This window comes from Arvicola amphibius, chromosome 6 (genome assembly GCF_903992535.2).
Source record: "Arvicola amphibius chromosome 6, mArvAmp1.2, whole genome shotgun sequence".
Taxonomy (NCBI): Eukaryota; Metazoa; Chordata; class Mammalia; order Rodentia; family Cricetidae; genus Arvicola; species Arvicola amphibius.
In genome coordinates this window covers 119,584,200-119,604,237 of record NC_052052.2, presented here as the reverse complement: position 1 = coordinate 119,604,237, position 20,038 = coordinate 119,584,200, and the positions used below count along the sequence as shown (strand labels likewise).

At 39.3% G+C, this 20,038-nt stretch overlaps 1 protein-coding gene across 1 annotated transcript in view; it reads left to right on the top strand.

Annotated features, from left to right (window-relative positions):
• Positions 1 to 20,038, top strand: part of Sugct (succinyl-CoA:glutarate-CoA transferase) — a 714,904-nt gene that overhangs the window by 100,450 nt on the left and 594,416 nt on the right. Inside the window, 1 exon segment of the mRNA XM_038333002.1 lies at positions 12,871 to 13,014. Within this exon segment, the coding sequence (XP_038188930.1) occupies positions 12,871 to 13,014 (144 nt within the window).

The window sequence follows — 20,038 nt, the reverse complement described above, 5'->3', positions numbered from 1 at the left end:
CTTAGAGCTCGGCCTGATGCTTGCTTATAGATCTCTGCATCTGGTACTGAGGACAGTTTATGGTGGGAAGGATGTAAAGTCAAGGGAACACTACTCCACTGCTGGTGGAAGTCTACACTTTTATAACCACTTGGAAATCAGTATGACAGTTTCTCAGAAAATTGGGAATCAGTCTAGCTCAAGACCCAGAGATACCACTCTTGAACATATACCCAAAGGATACTCAATTAGGCACAAGAACACTTATGCAACTATGCTTATAGCACCATTATTCATAATAGGCAGAACCTGGAAACAACCTAGGTGCCCCTCAACTGAAGAGTGGATAAAGAAAATGTGGTACATTTTCACAATGGAGTTTTACTCAGCTGAAAAAAATGACATTATGAAATTTGCAGGTAAATGGATGGAACTATAAAAAAACCCATCCTGTGTGAGATAATCCAGACTCAGAAAGACAGCCATGGTATGTGCTCACTCATAAGTGGATAATAGATGTAAGGCAAAGGATAACCAGGCTACAATCCACAGCTCCAGAGAAGCTAGGTAACAAGGAGGACCCTAAGAGGGACACATGGATTACCATGGAAAGGGAAATTAGATGAGATCTCCTGGGTAAACTGGAGCAAGAGGGGGCAGTAAAGAGGAGGGAAAGGGGGATGAGAGCACAAGGGAACAGGATGGTCGAGGGGAATAGAGTGGGGGAGCAATGAAAGAGACATCTTGATAGAGAGAGCCACCATGGGGCTAGGGAATTTCCCAAGAATCTACAAGGATAATCCCAGCTAAGACTCCTAGCAATAGCGGAGACGGTGCCTGAACTGGCCTTCCCCTGTAATCAGATTGGTGACTACCCTATCATTATAGACCCTTCATCCAGTAACTGATGGAAGCAGATGCAGATATCTTTTTATTCTTTTATGTGCAGCTATCCTTTTTGCAGACCATCAGTGGTTGAAGATGATGAGTTTTCTTCAGTGTATATATTGGTTTCTTTTACAAAAATCTTGTAAATATATAGAAATGTTGGTTGATATTCTGTTTTCAGTCCTATTCCAGTCATCATTGTGCCTGTACCATGCTATGTTTAGAGCCATACCAAGGCTCTAAATTATGATTTGAAATTAGGTGTGGTGATACCTCCACATCATTCTTTTTGTTCAGAATTGCTTTGACTACCTTGAGTCTTCAATATTTCTATGTGAAATTAAAGTTTTGTTTTGTTTTGATGAAGAACTGCTTTGTAATTTTGATGGGAGTAGATTCCTTTTGGAAGAATGGCCACTATCATTGTATTAATTCTGCCAGCCCATGAGTATGGGAGGTCTGTCAATTTTCTGGTATCTTTTTCAATTTAGTTTTTTGGTGTCTTGAACTTTTCATCAAACAAGTTTTTTACTTTCTTGATTATTTATTTCTATTCTGAGATATTTTTTAATTGGTTATGAATGTTGTAGTTTCCTTGATTTCTTTCTAGCTGTGTTGGTCATTTGTATATAGATAGGCACTGATTTTTGTGTATTAGTTTTCATCCTGCTAGTTTGCTGAATATATTAGCTTTAGAAGTTTTTCATTGTAGTATTTAGGGTTTTTTACATATAAAATATTATTTTCAAATAAAGATGCACTGATTTCTTTCTTTCCTATTTATATCTCCTTTACTGCTTTTTACTTGTCTTATTGCTCTAGCTAAGTAAAAATGCTGAACAAGAGTGGGGAGAGTGGATATCCTTTTCTTGTTTCTGATTTTTTTATGAAATGCCTTGAGTTTTTCTCCTTAGGATTATGTTGATTACGGGCTTCCTAAACTATGTCTCCTCTATCCGTATTCCTCCTAGTGTTTTAATCGTAAATCAGTGTTAGGTTATGTCAAAGTTCTTTCCTGAATGAAATGAGATGATCTTGTGTTTCTTCCATTTAGTTTATTTATGTGTAGATTATGTTTTTTGATTTATATATGTTGGACCATCTCTGCATCTCTGGGGTGAAGTCTATTTGATCATGGTAGGTGATCTTTTTATTTTCTTTAATATGGTTTTACAGTATTTTACTGAGAAAGTTTTCTTCTATGCTTTCATTGTATATTGTATTTTTTTCAGTTCGAGGAAAAAAAGCTAGTAACTATGATGCCTCTCCCAATTTGGGCTCACTATTTAGTTGATTAATTACCATAAATTATTGTGTTTTCTGTCTTGTCTTGTGTTCAGATAAAATGAAGCATGTGCTTTTGGTGTTTCTGCATTTGAGATTTGTTTCATGTCTCATTTGATGGGAACTCTCATGGGCTGCTGAGAAGAATGTGTATTCTGTGGGTAAAAATTTTCTGTATATGTACTAGGTCCATTTAATTTTTTGATTTCGTTTAACGCCAGAGTCCCTTTATTTATTTTTTCAGATAACTTCTTTATTGGCTAAAATTTGGTTTTGAAACTATAACCTCTGCCACTGTTTTGGGGTTTATCTGTGGTGTTAAGTCTAACAGTATTTCTTTTATAAAAATTGGCTGCTATTTTTGGTGCATATATGTTTAGAATTGTTATATCCTATTCTTGGACTTTTTCATCAATGAGAGGATATAAGTGTTTCTCTCATCTAATTTCTTGTGGTTTGAAGTCTGTTTTTGTCAAATATTAGAATACTACACCTGCTTATTTCTTGATTCATTTGCTTGTAATATCTTTTTCCATATTTTTATCCTGTAGTGGTGTGTATCATTGGTCATGGGGGTGTGTCTTTTTTTTTTCCTCATGGTTTATTTTTTTTATATTTAAAAATTTCCATCTCCTTCCCTCCTCCTCCCCCCTCCCTTCCCTCCTCCTCCCCCTTCCCTCCCCTCCTCCTCCCCCTTCCCTCCCCTCCCCTCCACCCATACCTCCCCTCCCTCCCTCTCAAGGCCAAGGAGCCATCAGGGTTCCCCACTCTATGCTAAGACCAAGGTCCTCCCAACTCCCCCCAGGTCCAGGAAGGTGATCGACCAAGCTGAGAAGGCTCCCACAGAGCCCGTCCATGAAGAACAATCAGAGCCCAGAGCCATTGTCCTTTGCTTCTCAGTCAGCCCCCGCTGTTGGCCACATTCAGAGAGACGGGTTTGGTCGCATGATCCATCAGTCCCATTCCAACTGGAGTTGGTGATCTCCCATTAGTTCTGTCCCACCGTCTCCATGAGTGAACGCACCCCTCTCGTTCCTGACTTTCTCCCTCATGTTCTTGCTCCTTCTGCTCCTCATCAGGACCTTGGGAGCTCAGTCCAGTGCTCCAATGTGGGGGTCAGTCACCTTCCCCATCTGTCGCCAGCTGGAGGTTCCCTCACGGTCCTGACTTTCTTTCTCATATTCTCTCTCCTTCTGCTCCTCATCAGGACCTTGGGAGCTCAGTCCGGTGCTCCAATGTGGGGCTCTGTCATTTTCTTCATCTATCGTCAGGTGGAGGTTCTATGGTGATATGCAAGAAATTCATCAGTATGGCTATAGGAACTGGCCTTTTCAGGCTCCCTCTCCTCAGCTGCCCAAGGAACTAACTGGGGGCGTCTCCCTGGAAACCTGGGAACCCCTCTAGGGTCAAGTCTCTTGACAACCCTCAGGTAGCTCCTTAAATTAAGATATATGCTTCCCTGCTCCCATATCCACCCTTCCTATATCCCAAGCACCCCATTCCTCCGAGCTCCCCCCCCGTTCTCCCCTTCACACTTTTCTCTCCCCATCTTCCCTTGGCCCAGTCTCGCCCAACCCTCAAGTTCCCAATTTTGTCTGGCGATCGTGTCTATTTCCAATATCCAGGAGGATTACTATATCTTTTTTTGGGAGTTCACCTTCTTATTATCTTCTCAAGGATCCCAAATTTATAGGCTCGATGTCCTTTAATTATGGCTAGAAACCGAATATGAGTGAGTACATCCCATGTTCATCTTTATGGGTCTGGGTTACCTCACTCAGAATAGTGTTTTCTATTTCCATCCATTTGCCTGCAAAATTCAAGATGTCATTGTTTTTTACCGCTGAGTAGTATTCTAGCATGTATATATTCCACAGTTTCTTCATCCATTCTTCCACTGAAGGGCATCTAGGTTGTTTCCAGGATCTGGCTATTACAAATAATGCTGCTATGAACATAGATGAGCATATGCTTTTGTTGTATGATTGGGCATCTCTTGGGTAGATTCCCAATAGTGGAATTGCTGGGTCCTGGGGTAGGTTGATCCCGAATTTCCTGAGAAACCGCCACACTGCTTTCCAAAGTGGTTGCACAAGTTTGCATTCCCACCAGCAATGGATGAGTGTACCCCTTACCCCACAACCTCTCCAGCAAAGGTTATTATTGGTGTTTTGGATTTTAGCCAATCTGACAGGTGTAAGATGATATCTCAAAGTTGTTTTGATTTGCATTTCCCTGATAGCTAGGGAGGTTGAGCATGACCTTAAGTGTCTTTTGGCCATTCGAACTTCTTCTGTTGAGAATTCTCTGTTCAGTTCAGCGCCCCATTTTTTAATTGGGTTAATTGGCATTTTACCATCTAGTCTCTTGAGTTCCTTATATATTTTAGAGATCAGACCTTTGTCAGTTGCAGGGTTGGTGAAGATCTTTTCCCAGTCAGTAGGCTGCCTTTGTGTCTTAGTGACAATGTCCTTTGCTTTACAGAAGCTGCTCAACTTCAGGAGGTCCCATTTATTCAATGTTGCCCTTAATGTCTGTGCAACTGGGGTTATGCGCAGGAAACGGTTCCCTGTGCCCATTTGTTGTAGAGTACTTCCCACTTTCTCCTCTATCAAGCTCAAAGTGCTCAGATTAATATTGAGGTCTTTAATCCATTTGGACTTGAGTTTTGTGCATGGTGATAGATATGGATCTACTTTCATTCTTCTACAGGTTGACATCCAGTTATGCCAGCACCATTTGTTGAAGATGCCCTCTTTCTTCCATTGTGTACTTTTGGCTCCTTTATCAAAAATCAGGTGTTCGTAGGTTTGTGGTTTAAGATCCGGGTCTTCTATATGATTCCATTGGTCAACTTCTCTGTTTTTATGCTAATACCAAGCTGTTTTCAATACTGTAGCTTTGTAATAGAGTTTGAAGTCAGGGATGGTAATGCCTCCAGAAGTACCTTTATTGTATAAGATTTTTTTTTTGGCTATCCTGGGTTTCTTGTTTTTCCATATAAAGTTGATTATTGTCCTCTCAATCTCTGTGAAGAATTTTAATGGGACCTTGATTGGGATTGCATTGAATCTATAGATTGCTTTTGGTAGAATTGCCATTTTTACTATGTTGATCCTCCCAATCCACGAGCAGGGGAGATCCTTCCATTTTCTGGTATCCTCTTCAATTTCTTTCTTCAAAGACTTAAAGTTCTTGTCAAATAAATCCTTCACTTCCTTGGTTAGAGATACTCCCAGATATCTTATGCTATTTGTGGCTATTGTGAAAGGTGATACTTCTCTGATTTCCCTCTCTGCTTCCTTATCCTTTGTGTATAGGAGGGCGACTGATTTTTTGGAGTTGATCTTGTAACCTGCCACGTTACTGAAGGAGTTTATCAGCTGTAGTAGTTCTTTCGTGGAGTTTTTGGGGTCACTTATGTATACTATCATATCATCTGCAAATAATGAAAGTTTAACTTCTTCCTTTCCAAATTGAATCCCCTTGATTCCCTTATGTTGTCTTATTGCTATTGCTAGAACTTCAAGCACTATATTGAAGAGATAAGGAGAGAGTGGACAGCCTTGTCGTGTTCCTGAATTTAGTGGGATAGCCTTGAGTTTCTCTCCGTTTAATTTGATGTTAGCTGTCGGCTTGCTGTAAATAGCTTTTATTATATTTAGGAATGACCCTTGTATCCCTAATCTCTCCAAAACTTTTATCATAAAAGGGTGCTGAATTTTGTCAAATGCTTTTTCAGCATCTAATGAGATGACCATATGGTTTTTATCCTTCAGTTTATTTATATGATGGATTACATTGATAGATTTTCGTATGTTGAACCAGTCCTGCATCTCTGGGATGAAGCCTACTTGATCGTAGTGGATAATTTTTCTAATGTGTTCTTGGATTCGGTTTGCCAGTATTTTATTGAGAATTTTTGCGTCAATGTTCATGAGTGAGATTGGCCTGTAATTCTCTTTCTTGGTTGAGTCTTTGTGTGGTTTAGGTATCAGGGTAACTGTAGCTTCATAGAAGGAATTTGGCAGTGACTCTTGTGTTTCTATATTATGAAATACCTTAAGGAGTATAGGTATTAGGTCTTCTCGGAAGTTCTGGTGGAATTCCGCATTGAAACCATCTGGTCCTGGGCTCTTTTTGGTAGGGAGGTTTCTGATAACAGTTTCTAATTCTTCGCGACTAACAGGACGATTTAGAGCATTTACCTGGTCCTGGTTTAACTTTGGTATATGGTATTTATCTAAAAAACTGTCCATTTCTTTTACATTTTCCAATTTTGTGGCATACAGGCTTTTGTAGTAAGATCTAATGATTCTCTGAATTTCCTCTGTGTCTGTGGTTATGTCCCCCTTTTCATTTCTGATCTTATTAATTTGCGTGTTCTCCCTCTGTCGTTTGATTAGTTTGGCTAAGGGTTTGTCAATCTTGTTGATTTTCTCCAAGAACCAGCTTCTTGTTTCATTGATTCTTTGGATTGTTTTCTGTGTTTCTATTTTGTTGATTTCTGCCCTCAGTTTGATTATTTCCAGTCTTCTACTTCTCCTAGGTGAGTCTGCTTCTTTTTTTTCCAGAGCTTTCAGGTGTGCTGTTAAGTCACCAATGAGCGCTTTCTCCGTTTTCTTTAAGTGGGCACTTAGTGCTATGAACTTTCCTCTTAGCACTGCTTTCATTGTGTCCCATAGGTTTGAGTATGTTGTGTCTTTGTTTTCATTAAATTCAAGAAAGACTTTAATTTCTTTCTTTATTTCTTCCTTGACCCAGGTGTGGGTCAGTAGTTGACTGTTCAGTTTCCATGAGTTTGTGGGCTTTCTGGGGGTAGCATTGTTGTTGAATTCTAATTTTAATCCATGGTGATCCGATAAGACACAGGTGGTTACTAATATTTTTTTGTAACTGTGGAAGTTTGCTTTGTTACCAAGTATATGGTCAATTTTCGAAAAGGTTCCATGAGCCGCAGAGAAGAAGGTATATTCTTTCCTATTTGGGTGGAATGTTCTATAGATGTCTGTTAAGTCCATTTGGTTCATTACCTCCATTAAGTCTTTCAATTCTCTGTTAGGTTTCTGTCTGATTGACCTGTCCATTGGTGAGAGAGGAGTGTTGAATTCTCCAACTATTAGTGTGTGTGGTTTGATGGCTGCCTGGAGTTCTAGAAGTGTTTCTTTTACATAAGTGGGAGCTTTTATATTAGGGGCATAGATATTCAGGATTGAGACTTCATTCTGATGGATTTTTCCTGTTATGAGTATAAAGTGTCCCTTTCCATCTCTTCTGATTGATTTTAGTTTGAAGTCAACTTTGTTGGAAATTAGTATGGCCACACCCGCTTGTTTCTTAGGGCCATTTGCTTGATAAACCTTTTCCCAACCCTTTACTCTGAGTAGGTGTCTGTCTTTGTGGTTGAGGTGTGTTTCTTGTAAACAGCAAAATGTTGGATTCTGTTTTCGTATCCAGTCTCTTAGCCTGTGCCTTTTTATAGGTGAATTGAGTCCATTGATATTAAGTGATATTAATGACTAGTGGTTGTTAACTTCAGTCATTTTTAGTAGTAGAGTTTATGTGTTTCCCTTCTTCTAGTTGTGCTGGTGAAGGGTCGCTAGATGCCTGAGTTATTGTGGGCGTTGTTGGACTCCTTGGTTTGTGATTTTCCTTCTATTACTTTCTGCAAGGCTGGATTTGTGGCTGCGTATTGTTTAAATCTGTTTTTGTCCTGGAATATCTTGTTTTCTCCATCAATGGTGAATGCAAGCTTTGCTGGGTATAGTAGTCTAGGCTTGCATCCATGTTCCCTTAGTGTCTGTAGCACATCTATCCAAGCTCTTCTGGCTTTCATGGTTTCCATTGAGAAATCAGGTGTAATTCTGATAGGTTTCCCTTTATATGTTACTTGACCTTTTTCCTTTGCAGCTCTTAATATCTGTTCTTTATTCTGTATGTTTTGTGTTTTGATTATTATATGGCGTGGGGATGCTTTCTTTTGATCCAGTCTATTTGGTGTTCTGTAGGCTTCTTGTACCTTCATAGGAACATCCTTCTTTAGGTTGGGGAAGTTTTCTTCTATAATTTTGTTGAATATGTTTTCTGGGCCTTTGAGTTGTAATTCTTCTCCTTCTTCTACCCCAATTATTCTTAGGTTTGGTCTTTTCATGGTGTCCCAGATTTCCTGAATGTTTTGTGTTAAGAATTTGTTAGATTTGTTTAGTTCTTTAATCTGTGAGTTTATTTCCTCTATAGTATCTTCAGAGTCCGAGATTCTTTCTTCCATCTCTTGTATTCGGTTGGAAATACTTGTCTCTGAAGTTTCTGTTCGTTTACTCAGAGTTTCCATTTCCAGTCGTCCCTCAGATTGTGTTTTCTTCAATACCTCCATTTCATTTATCAGGTCTTGTACTGTTTCCCTTACCTGTTTGATTGCTTTTTCTTGTTTTTCTTGGGTATCTTTGAGAGATTTATTTATTTCGTCTACCTTTTTGTTTGTCATCTCCATTTCTTTATGGCAGTTTTTTACCTCCTGTTTAAGGTCCTCTATTATTTTCATAAAGTACTGTTTAATGTCGGTTTCTTCTATATCTTCTGGGGTAGGGTGTTCAATTCTTGTTGTTTCGGGATGTCTGGCTTGTGGTGATGTCATGTTGCCTTTCATGTTGTTGGAGGAGCTCCTGCATTGGCGCCTGCCCATCTCTTCCTTCAAAAGGAGCCCGGAGGCGTTTGGTGTCCTAGACCAATCTTTGCTGTGACTGAAACTGGTTGGATCTCCCCAGTGCCAGAGGAGGACCTATTCTTTGCGTCACAATCTGAAGAAGCCCACACTCCCTTGCAGGAATCCTCAGACCTGCCTGGAGGCCAGGGTCTGACTCCTCTGGGTGGATGGCCTTAGAACAGGAGCAGGACACCTGAGAACACTAGGGAAAGCTTGGGAGACACACAGGGAAGGGAGAAACCGACACAAGCCTGCAGAGGGAAGTGGGGGTAGGGGGTCTGTGCTCTCTTCCAGGGCAGGTTGCCCCCGGGTCCACATTCACTCACCAGTTCAGATGGAATGTCAGGGCACAGGATCAGGGATTCCAGGCAGGCCAGGGTCGCAGCCCAGACAAAAGGGCCAAGGTGGGGGCAGGGTGGGATGGAATACCACACAGCGAACCTGGTAGCACAATCTGAAGGAGCCCGTACCCCTCCACAGGAATCCTCAGACCTGCCTGGAGGCCAGAGTCTGACCCCTGTGGGTGGATGGCCTTAGAACTGGAGCAGGACACCCCAAAGAATGATGGATCCTCTGGCAGACTGTCAGGTCCCCTTGCAGGCCAAGCAGCTCTCAGACAAAGGCCTACCTTGCCCCAGGCAGTCAAATGGAGGAGGGGACCTCCCACCGGCCTGGGTGCACTCAATTCCAGGTCCCCAGAGCCCAAACAGGCTGAGCTGTGGGATTTTGTGGCCCCAAAGACGGGAGGATGAGCCAGGTCCACCTTTTAAAAGGATATGTAGGAGTAAGCACAGGGGTGATCTTGGTTGCTGCAGCTGAGGACCGGGGGTGTGTCTTGAAGGTAACAACAAGATGGATCTTGTTTTCTGATCCAATTTGTTAGTCTGTGTGTTTTTGTTGGGAAGTTGAAAATAAAAAATAATGTTATTATTGAAAGACGTCTATTAATTTCTGTCATTTTGTTAATGTTGTGATTTTCTATTAGATCTCTTTAATTCAGTGTTCTGAAACTGGTTACTTGTTCTTTGTGCGTTTGTAGGTGTGTTTAACCTATTCTTCAGGATTAAGTATTGTTTTGCATTATCTTCTGTAGATTTGGCTTAGTGATCCTAATTTCCTTAAATATTATTTTGTCTTGAAAATTTTTCCTTTCTCCTTCTATTATGACTTATATCTTTGTTAAATATGTGTTAGATATTTGTTAGATAGGTCTGGGATGATTTTTTGACTTCTCATAAGTCATAGAACATTGGTCCCATTTGCCTCCATTGCAAAATCTGCTGTGATTTGGATGGCCTACTCTGTATGTGAGAGTTGATCTTTTTCTCTTGCTATTTTCACTATATTTTCTTTGCTATGTATATTTAATGTTTTGACTATTATGTGCTATACATAGTTTCTTTTCTGCTTCCCTCTCATTGTTATTCTCGTTGCCTCTTGGATCTTAATAGACACCTCCTTTCATGTATTAAAGCTATCTTGTGTTGTTTTGTTGAAAATATTTTCTGTGCCTTGGCCTGGGTCTCTTCTTTTTATGCCTATTATTCATAGGTTTGGTCTTTAATTTTTTTTTTTATTTTCAATAGAGGGTTTCTCTGTAACTTTGGAGCTTGTCCTAGAACTAACTCTCGTAGACCAGGATGGCCTTGAACTCTCAGAGATCCGTCTGCCTCTGCCTCCCAAGTGCTGGGATTAAAGGCTTACACCACCACCGCCTGGCTAGGTTTGGACTTTTTATAGTGTCCTAGAGGAGTGCATGTACCCCTCCCTTGGATTTGACATTTTCTTTGATTATGTGAACAAATTCTTCTACCTTTTCTTAAAGACTTGACATTCTCTCTTCCACTTGGCCCTATAAATTGGGAAGGCTTTCCTCTGATTTTTTTTGACTGAATTCTTGAATTTTTTTATTTGTATTTTTCATTTCAAGTTTTATTTCATTTTTGCTTCCCCCAGAAATTATGTCTCTTTATTAAATTCTGTTTTCATATCTTCAATTGTTTTTATCATTTAATTCAACTGTTTGTGTTTTTTCTGGTCTTCATCATATCATTTATTCATATCCTCTTTGAGTTCTTTGATAATGTTTACTATTTCTTTTTTGACACTGTTGTCTTGTACATAATCTGTCACTTTTCTTAGTGACATTACTGTGGAAGAACTAATTTTTGATAGAGACTTATTGTTTTGTGTATTCATGTTTGTATATTTGCCACAGGACCTAGGCATCTGGAGTTAGGTTGTTAGTAGTGTTTCTTTGTATGGAAACCTCACCTCTATTGTTGATGAGTGTTTTAAGCTTTTTTTCCCTATTATTCCAACTTATCAGGTGGCCAGATCTTTGTATGGGGTTTAGGGTTGACTCTTTGGGCAATTCAGTTTAAATATTGAAATGGGGTATCAGAAATAGTCCTAGTTCTGCTTAAGCTGAGTGAAGTTTCTAGGCTCAGATGCAAACCCTCTGTTTACTTAGAAGATATTTACATTTAATCTTCAGGAGCTTGGTTGAGATACTTTGGACTTTCCCTCAGTTTACCAGAACTGTTGCTATTACTGGTGTAAGTCTAGTATCTCTCTCTGGAGAGGGGGAGGTTCTGAGGCTGTGTGGACTTATACTGGTAGTATAAGTTTGGTGTCTGTCTACAGAAGTGGCCAAGTGTGTGAAATGTGATGGATCGAGTTGGTAGGAGGTGATGCAGATCTTTTGGCTGTATGCCTTGGGATGGGGGAACAAGAGAGCTTTCAGCTGTTGACGGCGTTGCCATTGTGAGTTGGGCCTCCCCACTTGAAGTGTTTGTGAAGTAAGAGGAGTAGGAAAGCAGGCACAGCAGAAGTATTTCCCAGGCAAGTCTCAGTTGGGGATAGAGTTGCTGGTGTGGGTCTCAAGAGGGGCAATCCTTAGGGCAGTGTGTTGTAGGCAGCACCAATCCTGTGTCTTTCTAGAGAAGGGACCAGATATGCCTAGAGGGGATGAGTGGTTTGGCTTGAGTAGTTAGAGTTGGGAGCCAGGTATATAGGCTCCCTGGCTAGGGATGCAGGCGAGAATGTGTGGCAGAGGGAAAGGCACTGATGGCTTCTTACGTGAGGCCTCCGTACCTGAAGAAGATGTGCCCAAAGTGGTGTCAGAGCAGGTTTTGGAAGTTTGATTAAGCTTTAGTTATAGTGAAATTTTAATGATTAAATTTCTTTTCAGCATTAAAATATTTTGTACCCATTTTTAAGGTCATAATGTCTTTGGTTGTCACTAAGGTTCATCACATGGTATTACTATTTTTAGCTTTTGAGTTTAAATTTCTGCAGTAATACATGTAAATATTAATAAACTTGTTTAGTCTTTTTAAGATAAAAATTTAAAATTATTTTTTAAAGTCAGAATACAAAGTGATGGGTTTCATTATGATGTTTTCATACCCATGTGTCATTATGTATCTTTTAAAAAAGCATTAGGATATTTGCCAGCTATTAACATGAGTATAAGTAAATTGGACTGTATATATATATAATATATATAATATATAATATATATTATATATAATATATATAATATATATATATACACACACCAGTTTTCTTTTTTTCTTTCTGCTCTTCCTTCTGCTGTTTCCATTCTAAAACAACATTCCATCCAACAGGAGAAAAATAGTGTTTTAACTCTTTTCTGGCAGATTAACACATTTAAATTCAGCAATCCATTTTAATTTTTTCTTTAAATAAAATACATGAAAAAGAACTTCAGATGTGTTTATAAAGATTTCTTATTTTACTTAACTTGGTTTAGGTTGGCTTGAATGCCTCTTGATAAATATACAATGGTAAATATACATTTACTATAAGTACATTCCTATCAGCTGATATAATTGATGCTAATTTTTTAGATTTAGTCATGTATATGCATCTGCTCATGATGTAGATACACATACTTTACATATAATTTTTTATTTAACCAAAGAATGTCTGGGAAATATAAGATGATTCAGTATTTAATTTCTGTTTTTCCTATTCAATCCTCAAATCAGGATGGAGAGCCTGTTCGCCCAGGAGTGGCCATGACTGACCTTGCCACTGGCCTGTTTGCCTATGGAGCCATTATGGCTGGCCTCATACAACGTTACAGAACTGGAAAAGGGCTGTTCATTGATTGTAATCTACTGTCATCTCAGGTACCAATCCAAATAACATTTTAATTTATATAACAATATATTTGGGTTATACCTTTTTAGATAGAATCCTATGATTACATTCCATTAAAATTAAAAAAGAAAACAACCCCATAAACTGCATTATTTTGATGTATTTGCTTTCATTTGAAATAATTTAAATATGAAATTGTTAAAAAATTATGACAGTTTTGTTACAATTCAAACACTATTGTTGAGTTAGAATTCCTGAGTCTTCTTGTCCTAATATGCTTCCAGTACTTCTTGTGAGACCACAGTGCAGATGACTCTAGTCGTTATCACATGAGCTCCATAACTTTCTTTGATGCCATTTCTTCACTTTTTATGGGCCATGGACTCTCTTGTGAGTCTGGTGAAATATAGGGACCTTTTCTTGGGATCATACTTTTAAGTTCATAGGATGAGGTAATTGGATTCCAAAAGAACTAAGTTATATGGAAATACATTTATCTCAATATAAAAATCATTTTTTGGTGATCATAATATTTGGCTTTTACTAACATATTAAAATTTATGAAAATTGAACTATTCTAGGTAAGTGCTCTGCTCCTATGCTATTTTCCAAGCCCTCTTTTTATTCTTCATTTTTGAGATGGTCTCACTAAATTGACAGACCTTGAACTCAAAACATAAGCCTAGAGAAACTTTGAAGTGGACATTTTTCTGCTTTAGCCTCTGATGATATAATAGTGATTGCAACACCATTAATATTTTGATGTAATGTTAAGAAGAAATGATATTTCAAGAAATACGCAATAGATAATATGATATGAAATGAAAATGATATGAAAGGGTGTATAAAATTATCAGTGATCAAGTCATAGATATTGCTAATACTCGGGTGGTTTCATTGCTTGTTTTCATAATTGTTTAGGTCAGAGGTTGATGCAAATAAAGATATCCTTTTGTACACCCATGCTATTTAACTCTTAGGACTCTCCTCCTAGACTTACCTCCCTGGCTTAGACAGTTAAAGTTACACTGTAGCAAGCACAGGACTGGAGAAATGGAAGGGTTAATTCACTTTTTGCATGACATTGTGCCTCCTTTACTGGATCAGACCCAGATGCTGTACCATATGTGGAAGTTGATTCTGAATAGATAATTTTTCTGGGATAGGAAAAAGAAAATACCTAATTTGTGCAAGGAGACATTTTACTGTGGGAAAATTACTTTCTAGACATAGAGATTTCAGTTGGGAGTTTCAGATTTAAGTGGCATACATGGGAAAATAGTAAACTTGGAACACTCCATTGGATATTTTTTCTCTTAGGCAAAATTAAGGAGGTGTATAGAAATAAAAAAGTCAGTATGGTTGATGGTAAAATAGTGTGTATGAGTTCTTAACAGCAACATTGAATCGCTGTCAGAATTTTTATGGTTTTATAAAAGGACAAAAGAACTCTCTTCAAATGAGTTATCTTGCTTCTCCTCAGAAAGCCATAGATGGTAGTTATAGGAAGGAGCTAAAAGTCTTTTCTTTGTCTGTGCTAATAGCTGTGATGAGCCTGAGGTAAGTTAAGCCACCAAATACAACTTATATATCCACTAAACGCTGAAGACGTGAAAGTTTCATAGGTGTATAATATGTGTAATATTACAGGGTTCTAGGCTTTGTAGGTCCTACTGTGTCTTTAAAAGCTTAACATTTCTGAATGGAAGATTTTTTTTATTTTTCATTTTTCATCAATCCTCCCAAATAATGTTGATAGTCATAGATTTGTCTATACTAACTTCTTTACTTATACTCAATTATTAATGAATACATTAACTTTGGAAACTTCTAATAGAGTATAGGAGAGGTTAAATAATCTTCTAGCACTGAATTGGTGATTCCCCATTTAGAATATATTCTCACTTGCAAGACTGCTTCACAATGAGTAAATTTATTTATTAAAGTCATTAGTGTGTGTGTGTGTGTGTGTGTGTATGTATGTGTGTGTGTATGTGTCTATGTATGTGTGTATTTTGGCATGGTATCCATGTTGATTCTTGAGACTGTAAGCTTCAATAGTTTAAGGAAAATGTTTTTTGTGCTTTTCACAGCATATTTAATGCTCAATATTTGTCAAATATTAAGTAATCGGTGATATACTTTGAAAAAGAAATATCCTCCATAGGCTCATATGTTTGATAATTTAGTTCCAAAATGATAGTTTGGGAAGGAAATGGAGCCTCTGGTGGGTGGGAGGGGCATGGAAAATTGCCAGAGGAAGTGCGCCTTTGCAGGTGGATCTGGAGGTTTTATAGCCTGTTTCCATTTCCTGTTCTCTGTCTGCTTCCTTACTGCTAACACAGTGTGACCTGCTAGACTCTGCTCCTGCCACCATGCCTTCTCTTCCTGCTATCCCTCCTCCTTTGCCATTGTGGAGTGATCCCCTGAAACTGTTAGCCAGAATAAACATACTTCTTCCCTTAAATAGTGTCTTTTCAGGTATTTGGCTATGGTAATAAGAAAAGTAATCAACACATAAAACTGGTACTGAGAAGTGGGGCTTTTGTTTTTATAAACCTAATCATGTAGTTTTTAGCTTTAGAACTGGCTTGCAGGACGAGTGTCTTAGTTTGAGTTTTTATTGCTGCGAAGAGACACCATGACCACAGCTACTCTTGTAAAGGAAACATTTAATTGGGTGGCTCTCTTTCAGTTCAGAGGTCCAGTCCATTATCATCATTGTGGGGAGCATGAGTGCTTGTAGGCAAACATGGTGTTGGAGAAGAAGCTGAGAGTCCTACATCTTTCAGGCAACCGCCAAGTCCACTGAAACACTGGAAGGTATCCTGAGCGTGGGAAATCTCAAAGCCCACCCCAACAGTGACACACTTGCTCCGACAAAGCCATACCCAGTCCAACAAAGCCACATCACCTAGTAGAGCCGGTCCCTATGAGATTATGGTGACCAAATACACTCAAGCTACCACAGGAGTGTGGAAGAATTTGGAACTTGGGGCTAGGAAATTCAGAGTGCTGTGAGGAGAACTTAATGGGATATTCTGGTGGGGAGTTCAGAAGACCGGAATGATTAGTGGTATGCAAACAGTGGAGGCCTGGACTACTAAGTGAGGTTTCAGAGGAAAACAAAGATTCTGTCTGGAACTGGGTTTGCTATAATTACATTTGGGCAAAGAAACGTGGCTGTATTTTGCCCATGGGTGAGAGCGTGTGTGAGGCTGAATTGAAAAGCAATAGACTAATTTCATTGGCAGGAGAGATTTCAAGGTAGCATAGCCTTCAGTCTGTGATGTGGCCACTTCTCGCCGTTCTTAATCAGATTGACAGTGAGAGCCAAGGATGAAATACCTGCAGTTTAGCAAGGAATGTTAACAAGTTTAAAAGGGTGGACAAGGAGCAGAACTTTTAGAGGACAAAGCATTTATAATTGTTAAAGAGTAGCCTCACTGTCTTCAATAGGAAAAGTGCCCTGAAGCAAGACTCCAACCATCAAAGGCCCTAACTTGTAAAAATGCAAATTTATTTAAACCAAGAAAGCAGCTTGACTAAGAACACCACAGAATTTTTCTTTTCCTGGAAACAATTGCCTAAGAAAAGTGATATTGCAGATTCATCATCCAGGAAATTACAGCTGTGGTTCAAAACAGCCAGGTTACATCTTGGGCTCAGGTAGAGCTTGGCAAAGTAGTCTAAACTGTACTGATATCATTAGCATGAACGATAAAAAACTGAGTGATCATGAAGCTTTACTCCAAAGTTACAGGGAGCTGCTGAGGTCAGGCAATGTGTGGCAGTGCTATAGCTTCTGTAAAGAACTTGCATGAAGCTGAGATTTTATCAATCCCATGTGCAGTGGAAGCCCCAGAATGTTTGAGATGCCAGGACCATGGGACATCTGTCAAGGAAAGAGCCATATGTGGAATGAAGCCTGTGTAAGAGAGAGATTATGGGTGTTATACATAACCATGCCAGTTAAACCCTCTGGAGAACAGAAGAATCCATCATGAGTCCATGATGCCTGATTTGGTGCTTCAGGATGAACTGTTTCCCCTGAAGGAATATTATCTTTTGATATGATGTTTGGTTTTGGTCTTCTTTTCGGCAGTCTTTTTCCTTGATAGGTTTCCACTCCTCCCTCTTAGAGTGGGAATGTGTATTCGGAGTCATTATAAATTGGAAGTATATACCTCGTTTAAGTGTGTAGCTCAACCATAGTTAGGAGATTGTCTTTCAAAAGAGTATTTGGATTTTTAAAGTGTTGGGACTGTTATTGTCTATGGGAAATTTTGAAGTTGATTTAATGCATTTTGCACTGTTGAGTTAGCCACTGGCACAGAATGGGCTCAGAGTCCAAATGCGGTTTGAATGCAAAATGTCCCTCTTAGATTTTTGAATTTAAATGCTGGGTTCATGAGCTGGTGGCTCTGTTTGGGATAGTTATGGAGGCTTTAGGAGATAGAATCTTACCAGAGGAAGTGGGTCCCTAACAGCAGGTTTTATAGCTAGGCCCCACTTCTTTTATTTGTTTCATGATTGCTAAGGCAATGTGTTCTGCCTGACTCCTGCTCCTCATGCCTTCCCAGTAAAGAGACTCTTCTTTGGTGAGGCATGAGGGGCACACTTACTTAAAGGTATAAGGGGTTTAAAGTTAAGGTTTAGAATATAGAATGTTTATGCTGGTTTAAAAGTTTGGTGGTAGTAGATCCTCTTCTCAGACAGCACTAAGCCCCAGGAAACTGGAATAGGTTTCTAGGGGCAGGCGTGACTGAGAGATCCTTAAATTCATTTGGACAACTGTTGGTTTTTACCAAAATGTGTCATTTATTGTATTGTCTTATTTACCCTTTTATCACGGTGATAAAAGTTTATGAACAAAGCAACTTATAGAAGGAAGAGTTTATTATAGGATTACAGTCCCCGAGGTTTAGAATGTATGATGGAGGAGTGGAAGTAGCTGGTGAGAGATGGCTGGTCTAACAACTAAAAACTTGTATCTCGAACCTCATACAGAGAGGGCTAACTCAAGAAGACATGAGTCTTGAAACCCCAAAGTGTGCCCCTAATGACATTCTTCCTCCACCAATGCCTCCCTAAAGAGCCACCAATGTGGGCCTAGCATTCAAATGCCCAAGACTTATGGTGGACTCTTTATTCAAATTACCACATGCACATTTATGGTGATCTTTTCTGTGCTGGTCACTGTTGTGGTTCATAGGCTTAACAGCTGGGAAAAAACTATTAATTGCTTCACTCCTTTGGCAGTTTGCACTGTACTTTCTGGCAACGTGGAAGCTTCAATGCGGGAAGGAGACTTTCGGGTTAGAATAGCTTTAATCATCTGAGTCCTGTGCCTCAAGTGTGTAGTCTCTTCTGCAATAGGTTGTTACCTTCAAGCTCTGAGAGGCAACCAAGGACAACAACAGTAGCCTATGTTGTCTTCAGAGACAAATTGTCCACCCTGCTCAAACACTTGAAGTTTTTTTGTGGCTGGAGTAGTAGGGTTTTTGTAAGTGTATGGTTTTTGTGGGGACCTTTGTCAGCTCAAATGGCATAACTTTATTTATGTATATATAATATATTATGTATGATGATATATATGTGTGTGTATGTGTGGTTTATACATACATGTACTCCTACACTTGAAAACATTATACTTTTAGGTAAATATGAAATAATGTGATTCCTTGAGTCTTTATCTAACAATCTTAATGTTATTTGTCCCCCTTCTCTCCTTTTCTTCCTGTGTTGACCTCTCACCTCCCTCTCCAGTGGGAGCCCCTGCCATTTTCTCTGTTTCTGTCTTCATGTCACTGACATCCTGCTATTTTCCTCGAAATACCCTCCCTACCATGGCCCATTTATATTTTCTTAGTTTCTACAGTTATATGTTATATACTCACATCTGAAAATTTGGATCTAGGAATCACAGCTGAGAGAGAATATGCGGCATTTATCTTTCTGGGTTTTTCATTGTAAAGTTTCTAATATGTTTGAGAATTTCATACCTAAGTTTAGTATTTACATCATTTCTACCCCTCCTTCTTTCTTCCAAGTCCTTCTAATGCCCCCAACTTCCTCTCAGATTCACGATCCGTTCTTCTATAATCAAGGTTGCTTTACACACAGACGCACACACACACACACACACACACACACACACACACACACACTCATACACACAAACCCCTACCTTACTGTGGTAATTTGAATAGGAATGGTCCCTATAAATTCATGTATTTGAATGCTTAGCCCGTAGGGAATGGCACTATTAGAAGGTATGGCCTTATTGGAGGAAGTGTGTCACTGTGGGGCAGACTTTGAGGTCTTATATGCTCAAACTGTGCCCAGTGTGGCACTCAGTCTCTTTCTGTAGCCTGTGGATCAAAATGTAGAATGCTTAGCTACTCTCCAGCACCATGTCTGCCTGCATGCTGCCATGCTTCTTGCCATGACAATAGTGGACTAAACTTTCAAAACTGTAAGCCACCTTCAGTTAAATGTTTTCTTTGATAAGAGTTGCCGTGGTCATGGTGTCTCTTCACAGCAATAACTAACTAAGACAACTACTAAGTTCGAATAGTGGTATATTTCTTTGTGCCTGTGTTGAGCAATGACTATTGGTATTGGATAATTGGTCAGGGGGTTTTCCCTGAAGACAGTGAATTATCTCTCTCTTAGCAGCCATTGATTGTCTGTAGCTCTGCATAAAGAGGGAACCTTGTGAACTTTCCTCCATCCATGTTTGCATGTAGACTGGTGATGAAATTTATCCAAGTCACTGTATGGTTGAAGTTTCACGATTGTAGCAGTTCTCTTATGTCTTGAAGACTATATCTAGCTGCAGGTGTTCTGGTCCTTAGGCTCTTAAACGCTTCCTCTTCATCCATAATCTTTCCTGAACCCCAGGTGTAGGAACGGCATTCTAGATAATACCAGTTGGGGATGGGCACCCCATGGTCACTTATTCTCTACATTTTGACCAGATGCAAGTTTTTGTAACTCCTTAATGTGCTGATAAAAGAATCTTCTTTGATGAGGACTGAGAGCTACACT